The sequence below is a fragment of the Sycon ciliatum genome, chromosome 1, assembly GCF_964019385.1.
Source record: "Sycon ciliatum chromosome 1, ocSycCili1.1, whole genome shotgun sequence".
NCBI classification, from domain to species: domain Eukaryota; kingdom Metazoa; phylum Porifera; class Calcarea; order Leucosolenida; family Sycettidae; genus Sycon; species Sycon ciliatum.
Window position 1 is genome coordinate 91,595,788 of NC_088643.1, and position 9,687 is coordinate 91,605,474.

General features: G+C 50.3%; 1 protein-coding gene across 1 annotated transcript in view; it reads left to right on the top strand.

The window, feature by feature from the left end:
- The window catches only part of LOC135806453 (uncharacterized), a 29,082-nt gene that overhangs the window by 18,852 nt on the left and 543 nt on the right, over positions 1-9,687 (top strand). Inside the window, exon 18 of the mRNA XM_065320640.1 lies at positions 9,181-9,313. Coding sequence (XP_065176712.1) covers positions 9,181-9,313 — 133 coding nt within the window. The remainder of the gene's footprint in view (positions 1-9,180; positions 9,314-9,687) is intronic.

Genomic DNA, 9,687 nt, shown 5'->3' on the forward strand with positions numbered 1-9,687 from the left:
GAAGCGGGGTCTGCTGTCTTCCATCGGCATGCTTTCACTTGCTGCCGTGGTGGTGCCTCCTGGTCGATGTTGGCTTGGGTGGCTATTTTGTTGGCCAGTGGTTTTTGGGACGGTGGTGCCAGGCCAGCTGGGGCCGTGTTATCCTCCGTCAGGCTCTCAACTGTAACCAGGTGAGCTCCCACTTCATGCGCATTGCTGGGGCGATACTCCTGGCGGCCAGAGATGTAAGTGAATTGGTGATATGACGGGCAGGGCGGTGGCAAAGTACGTCTTCCGAGCGCTACATCCGGCAAGTGGCCGGCATGCCACCCCAATGGACAAGTAGACTAGCATCTCTACATGGCAGGGTGTGAGTGAAAATGTCTCGGTTCCGAGCACTGGCCCCCGCAGTCTGCAGCCATCCAGTACAAGTACCTTCCCCTAGCTCGCTGCTTTGAGTGCGGCCAGTGACGCGCTAGTTGAGGACTCCGTCTCGGAGCGTACCAAACAAACGTTAAGCCTGGTATTGCTGCATATTTAGAGTTCTGCCGTACTAACTCCGTTGTGGCACTTTCTCCTACTATTGAAACTACTGTATCCTTCGCCGCTAGTCTCTTTGTTTTAAGAAGTCTGTCTCTGTCATCAATTCGCGTTTACCTAGCGGCAGTCCGCTACTACCTGTTGTGCAATGGGGCGGCAGTGGATGTTTAAAGTCGGCTCGCCTAACAGCAGTGTTGCATGGCATAGAGAGACGGCAACCCCCCTCAGCGTTGGCTCGGAGAGAGCTTTCGTTGGACGACTTGATCCATTTCCGGCGATACTTGCAACGTTCAAACTATGCATATGTGAATCAGACTATGCTGTGGGCAAGTGTAACTCTAGCCTTCTATGGCTTGCTGCGTGCCAGTGAGTATCTGGCGCCTTCTATTCACACGTTTGACAGCCATAGAGCACGTGTGTGCGAGGCTCTCAGTATTGCACCCGACTCGGTCACGTTGCGGCTGAAAGTCACTAAGACGCGGCAATCCGGCGAAGGTGGAACTGTCACGGTGTCTTCTACTGGCGACGAAACGTGCCCGGTACTGGCAATGTCCGAATTCCGGCGCACGACAGCTCATGCCTGCAGCTCTACGCCTGTGTTCGATTTTGCTGAAGGGAATTACCTTACTCCGCCATGTTTGAACAAGATACTTCGTCAGGCTCTCAACTGCAACCAGGTGAGCTCCCACTCCATGCGGATTGGTGGGGCGACACTCCTGGCTTCCAGAGGTGCAAGTGAAGCGGTGATACGCCGGGCAGGGCGGTGGCGCAGTACAGCTTCCAAGCGCTATGTTCGGCAGGTGGCCGGCATGCCACCCCAATGGAAAAGTAGAGTAGCATCTCTACGTGACAGGGTGTGAGTGCAAGTGAGTGTTATGCTCTGCTGACATTTATTGATTCTGTGACGATAGTCGGTATACAGATCCCATCATTTAACTATAAGCATTAGGTGGGGTTTGCCATTGTCACTCAAATCGGCCGTGATAAGCAGTGTGATGGATGCGTTTGGCTCCAGGTGTCTGTTTTTGGGAGGGCCACGTATACATGGCTGCTGTGTTGCTGCTGCAATGTTGTGGCAGCGGCATCTTGATGTGATGGACTGATGTTGTAACAGTGTAGATCTACCCATTTGCTGTTGCTGGGTACCGTAGTTTGTCAATTGTGCCTGTTTGAAGTTGCCAGGCCAGCTTGTATTGGTGCGTTCCCGTTTGCTGTTGCCGGGACACCATGTTTATAACGACGTACCCGTTTGCTGTTGCCGGGGCCGTGTTTGTACTGGTGCGTTCCCGTTTGCTGTTGCCGGGACACCATGTTTGTAACGGCTTACCCGTTTGCTGTTGCCGGGGCCGTGTTTGTACTGGTGCGTTCCCGTTTGCTGTTGCCGGGGCACCATGTTTGTAACGGCGTACCCGTTTGCTGTTGCCGGGCCGTGTTTGTGTTGGTGCGTTCCCGTTGAGTTTGCCGGGGCACCATGTTTGTAACGATGTACCCGTTTGCTGTTGCCGGGTGACATATTTGCCAATTGTGCTTGTTACAAATTGCCGTGCTGTGCGCGTTATGAGGTGATAAGAATTATGAGCCATGCATTGGCTTGCTGTGCCCAATGCCAATGGCTCTTGCTAACACGGCAATTTGCTATCATTGGTGATATTTCAAAGAGTGACAAATGTGAAGAAAAAAAAAAGATAAGGCCACCTAGAATTAATTCGTTGTTTCGGGTCACTTCACTCATCCGTTCCAGGGTCGGTCGGTCGGGTTTATTTTTTAATTTTTTTAATTTTTAATTTTGGTTACTGCCATGCGCCATACCGCGTACCGCGTACCGGTACATAATATCGAATAGCTTTTGTCCATCAAGCCAGTCGACCAAATCTAGACGATCCAGCGCAGTCAGTATCCCTTCAGATCCAGGTCTCCAGCTAGCTCCAGGACCAGATCTTGACCTCGCTAGCAAACGAGTCTGATGAGCAGCTCTCACCAAAACCTCTGTCAATGAGCGACGCGGTGGCGGAGCTGATGCTGTTTCAGGACCGATCGCGGATCGGAGAATACAACGTCGTCACCATGCAAGCACTGCAGCCTGTCATTGGGCTGCTTCTGACTCTGAGATCGATGTCTGGTTTTAGGGCCTTTGTAGGGTCGCGTGCGTACATAGTCTACATACAACGTAGTCATGTACATGTACATTTGCATGCACAATAAAAAAAAACATTTTGCGGTCGGGTGAAAAAAGACGGTCGGTCGGGTGACCCGAAACAACGAATTAATTCTGGGTGGCCTAATAGGGACGTTTAGCAATGCGAAAATTCGAACTTTTCGTGGTGGCGATATTTCGCGAAAATCTATTTCGAAAAAGAAAACTTGTGAGGTTTAGCAATGCGAAACGACTTTTTCTCGAAGCTATTTGAATCTCATAGTACCGTACCGTATATGCAGCTCAGTCTCAAGCAGGGGGCTGTAAAATTACCACTCCCTGTAGTGAAATGCGTACCGAGAAAAGAGAAAGTTACTTTCGCAAATCACTGCAACTTCGCGTCCAAGTTTTCGAAGTTTCGACCTTTGTTTCTGTACTCATTCCCAGACTCGAATTTTCTTTCGAACTTTCGCGTTGCTAAACGTCCTTAATGGCAAACCCCCACAACTAGGTTCTATGCTTGGTGTGCTGGTGCGAGCAAGTTTTGCAAGCATATTGCAATGTGGAATACCTGCGTGTGTATGCATGTGTATACATAATATTATTATGCTTGGCCACAGGGCCTAGCGGGTGTGTGCACGCACACCTGGGTGTGCGGTGGCAGGTGCATGCATGTGGGTTAAGTTACTGATTACAACTACTAGTATACTGTTTTACAATCATACAGGTATGATGATGACTACATGTAGCAAAGATGTGTACAGGCTTGTCAGCAAACGGGTGACAAGGTCATGTAGTGCGTGTACTTGTACAGTGCTGGCAACTGAAATCCGACCCTCTTGGCGGCGCGGCATGTGACAAGATTAGAGCCATAAAAGTAATGGGAGTAGTAAAATACCGGTATTTTACTACTCCCTGCTTCCGAGGTGGACGGCTCAGTCTCGAATTTGTCGCGAGAAGGCATGCATGCCGTGTAGATCTACATACCGGTAGTCATTTTTACGAGTTTTTACGTTATGCTGAGGTCTCCGTGCGCCCGGGACCCAGCAAACAGTGCGTTAACCCACATGCATGCACCTGCCACCGCACACCCAGGTGTGTGTGCACACACCCGCTAGGCCCTGTGGCCAAGCATAATAATATTATGTACACACGCAGGTATTCCACATTGCAATATGCTTGCAAAACTTGCTCGCACCAGCACACCAAGCATAGAACCTAGTTGGGGGGTTTGCCATTACCTTTTTTTCACATTTGTCACTCTTTGAAATATCACCAATGATAGCAAATTGCCGTGTTAGCAAGAGCCATTGGCATTGGGCACAGCAAGCCAATACATGGCTCATAATTCTTATCACCTCATAACGCGCACAGCACGGCAATTTGTAACAAGCACAATTGGCAAATATGTCACCCGGCAACAGCAAACGGGTACATCGTTACAAACATGGTGCCCCGGCAAACTCAACGGGAACGCACCAACACAAACACGGCCCCGGCAACAGCAAACGGGTACGCCGTTACAAACATGGTGCCCCGGCAACAGCAAACGGGAACGCACCAACACAAACACGGCCCCGGCAACAGCAAACGGGTACGCCGTTACAAACATGGTGCCCCGGCAACAGCAAACGGGAACGCACCAGTACAAACACGGCCCCGGCAACAGCAAACGGGTACGCCGTGACAAACATGGTGTCCCGGCAACAGCAAACGGGAACGCACCAATACAAGCTGGCCTGGCAACTTCAAACAGGCACAACTGACAAACTACGGTACCCAGCAACAGAAAATGGGTACACTGTTACAACATCAGTCCATCACATCAAGATGCCGCTGCCACAACATTGCAGCAGCAACACAGCAGCCATGTATACGTGGCCCTCCCAAAAACAGACACCTGGAGCCAAACGCATCCATCACACTGCTTATCACGGCCGATTTGAGTGACAATGGCAAACCCCACCTAATGCTTATAGTTAAATGATGGGATCTGTATACCGACTATCGTCACGGAATCAATAAATGTCAGCAGAGCATAACACTCACTTGCACTCACACCCTGTCACGTAGAGATGCTACTCTACTTTTCGATTGGGGTGGCATGCCGGCCACCTGCCGAACATAGCGCTTGGAAGCTGTACTGCGCCACCACCCTGTCCGGCGTATCACCGCTTCACTTGCACCTCTGAACGCCAGGAGTGACGCCCCACCAATCCGCATGGAGTGGGAGCTCACCTGGTTGCAGTTGAGAGCCTGACGAAGTATCTTGTTCAAACATGGCGGAGTAAGGTAATTCCCTTCAGCAAAATCGAACACAGGCTTAGAGTTGCAGGCATGAGCTGTCGTGCGCCAGAATTCGGACATTGCCAGTACCGGGCACGTTTCGTCGCCAGTAGAAGACACCGTGACAGTTCCACCGTCGCCAGATTGCTGCGTCTTAGTGACTTTCAGCCGCAACGTGACCGAGTCGGGTGCAATACTGACAGCCGTCCACACAAGTGCTCTATGGCTGTCAAACGTGTGAATAGAAGGCGCCAGATACTCACTGGCACGCAGCAAGTCATAGAAGGCTAGAGTTACACTTGCCCACAGCATAGTCTGATCCACATAATTATGCATAATTTGAACGTTGCAAGTATCGCCGGAAATGGATCAAGTCGTCCGCCGAAAGCTCTCTCCGAGCCAACGCTGAGGGGGGTTGCCATCTCTCTATGCCATGCAACACTGCTGTTAGGCGAGACGACGACTTTAAACATCCACCGCCGCCCCATTGCACAACAGGTAGTAGCGGACTGCCGCTAGGTAAACGCGAATTGATGACAGAGACAGACTTCTTAAAACAAAGAGACTAGCGGTGAAGGACACAGTAGTTTCAATAGTAGGAGAAAGTGCCACAACGGAGTTAGTACGGCAGAACTCTAAATATGCAGCAATACCAGGCTTAAACGTTTGTTTGGTACGCGCCGAGACGGAGTCCTCAACTAGCGCATCACTGGCCGCACTCAAAGCAGCGAGCTAGGGGAAGGTACTTGTATTGGATGGCTGCACGCTGCGGGGGCCAGTGCTCGGAACCGAGACATTTTCACTCACACCCTGTCATGTAGAGATGCTAGTCTACTTGTCCATTGGGGTGGCATGCCGGCCACTTGCCGGATGTAGCGCTCGGAAGACGTACTTTGCCACCGCCCTGCCCGTCATATCACCAATTCACTTACATCTCTGGCCGCCAGGAGTATCGCCCCAGCAATGCGCATGAAGTGGGAGCTCACCTGGTTGCAGTTGAGAGCCTGACGGAGGATAACACGGCTCCAGCTGGCCTGGCACCACCGTCCCAAAAACCACTGGCCGACAAAATAGCCACCCAAGCCAACATCGACCAGGAGGCACCACCACGGCAGCAAGTGAAAGCATGCCGATGGAAGACAGCAGACCCCGCTTCGGATAACGAGTGTGAGCAGACCATGCATCCAGAACTGAGGGCAGAGCAGACAATTGACGAATCACATGCCGAACGGTGTCGTTCACCTTGGGCTGAAGCGGGCAGCAGGAATACTGTCATTAATGCTGTGACCAGTGCTCGGAAGTAAGTAATCATAATAGGGGCGGCCTGCATCGCAGCGGCCCAATGCCACAAACCATGGTCCATGATAGAAACCGCCAAAGCCAACAACAGAGGCAGCCGGTAGACATGACTAACTCAAGCTCAGGGGATTGTGACCACTCGACATCATGGAAAAAGTATTGGCCAGTCCAGTGCGCAGCAAAGAAGCGCCGCCAGTTGATGTCCAAATGGGCTTCTGTGACAACGGTGAAGACTGACTGAAGAGACGGAGCGGGGCAGCTGAAATCGGTGAGACGGCAGATGAAAGACCTGCCAGGAGGAACCACCGGCGCGGCGGTAAAGGACGGGATGCCGATCATGGTCAGCCGATCCCGCTGTGGGCAGCGAGTGTGCATGAACCACTCACTCGAAGCCGCTAGAATAGGAGAGAACTGCTCGTCAGGTAGCCGCATCACCTGCTCCAAGCAGGTGACGTCTATGCGAAGTACCGTCACCACCGTGATGAGCGAACCACCTTCTCGGCGCCAGTGGCGACTAGGATGCTGAGGTGGTCAAAGAACTGCAGAACCGTCACGTCAACGCGTGCCACGAACCACCAAGCAAAAGATAACATAAGCACCTAGTTTGGTGCAGCGTACTGGGTTTTGTGCAGGCCAGCACAGCTAGCAGGAATAGTTTGATACCCAGAACGACTGGGGGCAGGATTTTTCCCTGAGATAGTGGAATACCGTGTGTAGGCAGAGATGGTGCGTAACGAACGCACCGTGAGCAGAAAATCTTCAGATCCACATCGAAGGCCACAAGCGTTTGACAAACACAACTGAGACGTAGATGATCAACGATCGTCCCTCACTCAAAGTCGTAGTGACATGTTGAAAACCACCAGCCTACTTGGTCGATGCACACACCTCCGCTCCTTGTCGACTGCTTTGGCTAGAGTATTGGCAGGTGATCACAGCCAGTCCTGAGGTGGCGTCAACGCCAGGCGCTATGTCGACGCGGAAACAACTGGTCCTCGGCGACGAGTAGTCCGTGCTTGGCCTCATGAACTCCAGGAAATGCACGACTGCGACGAGGAGCTCCCCGATCTACCCACTCAACAAATAAATATTTCAACCAAGCGCGATCCTTCGCTGCGTCAGCGAAGTTGTGAATTGGCAAGCGCTTTCAGCTCAGCGCTTGACTACGCAGGCGAACACAACTGACTCCCTTCGAAGAAAGAGAAATTACCAGCCTGACAAGGGAAAGAAAGAGAAATTACCAGCCTGACAAGGAAAGCACTTCTTGTCCAAAGGAAAAGACAACCAAACTGCATTCGACTAGCTACTGCAGCGCACATAAAGGCAACAGTAGCAGCAGTGCAAAAAATGCTAATTACAGACCATACTCGGCACAGAATAATAATTAATGATATGCATCATGACACCATCACTACGCATGTGCCCGCGTGGGCTAACTTGGCTTTGATACTCAAAGCCGGCATTTATAGCGAACATTACGCTATAGCGGATTATGTTATAGCGAGGACATTTTGTACAGAAGTGATGCGGTTTCGGCAGGGACATTCACATTTGTACGTTATAGTGAGGTGTATGTTATAGCGGGGGTCGTTATAGCGAGGTCTGACCTGTACTATTATAGTAGCACATTCTGCAATCGCAAAATTAAAACCTCGCAAACCTGTCCGGATTCTGAAAACGCGAACTAAAAACGCCGCGAAAATTTCACGCTTTACAGTAGCTGTTCTGAATTTGGAAAACGTAGACCTGTGAACTCGCACCAGTATTCTGCACAAACTGGTAGTACAATGCAGGGTCCTCAAAAACTAGTATTTATATACCGTATTTCCGCATATAAAAGGCCGTCCTCGTATACAACGCCTTCCTCGTTTACAAGGCCGGGGCAGGGGGCGATTGAAAAAATAAAAGACCGTCTCCGATTAGAAGACCGGGCCTACTAAATGAGTCTTTGTTCTTGTGTTAAAAATGGAAGACCGTGTTCAAACTGTGGAAAAAATAGAAGACCGTGCTCAAACTGTGTAGAAGAAAATGGAAGAACGGGGGTAAAACTGTGTGGCGAGAAATAGAAGACCGGGGTCAAACTGGGTTGAAAGAATAAAAGACCGTCCTCGAATACAAGACCGTCCTCGATTATAAGGCCGGATTAGGGCGAGGTTGAAAAAATAGTAGACCGGCCTACTATTTGTGGAAATACGGTATGTGGGGTTGTGCCTTTGCTGTTTGCGTTCGGCAGAGCTCACTGACTTGTTAGTTTGAGCACTCTGGCGAGGTACGTTCGGGCCTAGTTTAAATCTGGCCCTGAGAAATTTATTTTTCATTGCTATCAGGTTCGGCCTCATTTTCTCTGTGCTTCGCTGATGAGTCCACCACGGACGAAACAGTTCTGTCCGCAGATTGAGTATCCTGTGGTATGTTATATCGAGGGTATTTTATATCCTGTGGTATCAAGAGTACATAACCAAGAGTGTGCAACTCCTATCTCGAGCTGTGATGGGTTCACCCACGGCAGAATTTTTTTATTGCGTCATTCTTTGGCAGAAGTATGACCAAGTGTGTATGCTTTCCCGCGCTTGTTTTGTAGATACGATGTGAGCGTTCATCAGGTTCAAGACACATCGATGTATCGTCCGTTGTTCTGCTTCGACTACCGTACCTGTGCCGTACAAATTCTTTGTACTTTGATCTCTGGCTACGCATGATGGCATCAGCGAGCCAAACACCCACCAAAGACTGTCATTAAAAAAATCCGCCTTGGGCTGGGGTATCGTCGAGTTGCACACTCTTGGTTATGTACTCTTGGTGGTATGTTATATCATTGATTCGTTTGAGGGAGACTATGCAAACGTTATCAACTATGCATACATGTACCCTTGGCTATAGAATTGTGCTGTGTTTCTGTGTGAATTGCGTGCTGTCGCATATCTATCTGCATCCGTCTCTAGATCACCTACAAATGGCCACGTCACTTGACAACAGTGATCGAACAGAGCTAGTACCACAGTTGACCAGCAGTGGCAAGCACTGTACTGATACGCTCAGCAAGTGTGTAATAACCCAACAACTCATCGAGGAGTGGTGAGTCGACTAACAACTTCACTACAATAGTCGTACAGCTATTACGTACACGCACACACTTTTGTCTGGCTGCGAACGAATATTCTGTCAATCTCGCAAATCCATGCTGTCTCCTCTCACTGTGACGCAATCCAGCAGTTTCACCGTGACATTCACCCATACAGAAGCTGCACACACACACACACACACACACACACACACACACACACACACACACACACACACACACACACACACACACACTCTTGTGTTCATGTACATGTACTCTTGATAAAGCTCGTAAGTGACGGTCACGGCAGCGGCACACAGTGGTGCGCAGTGGTAGCACACACGCAGAACTGATGTTTGAATTCTTTGTGTGATTGCACTGTGCA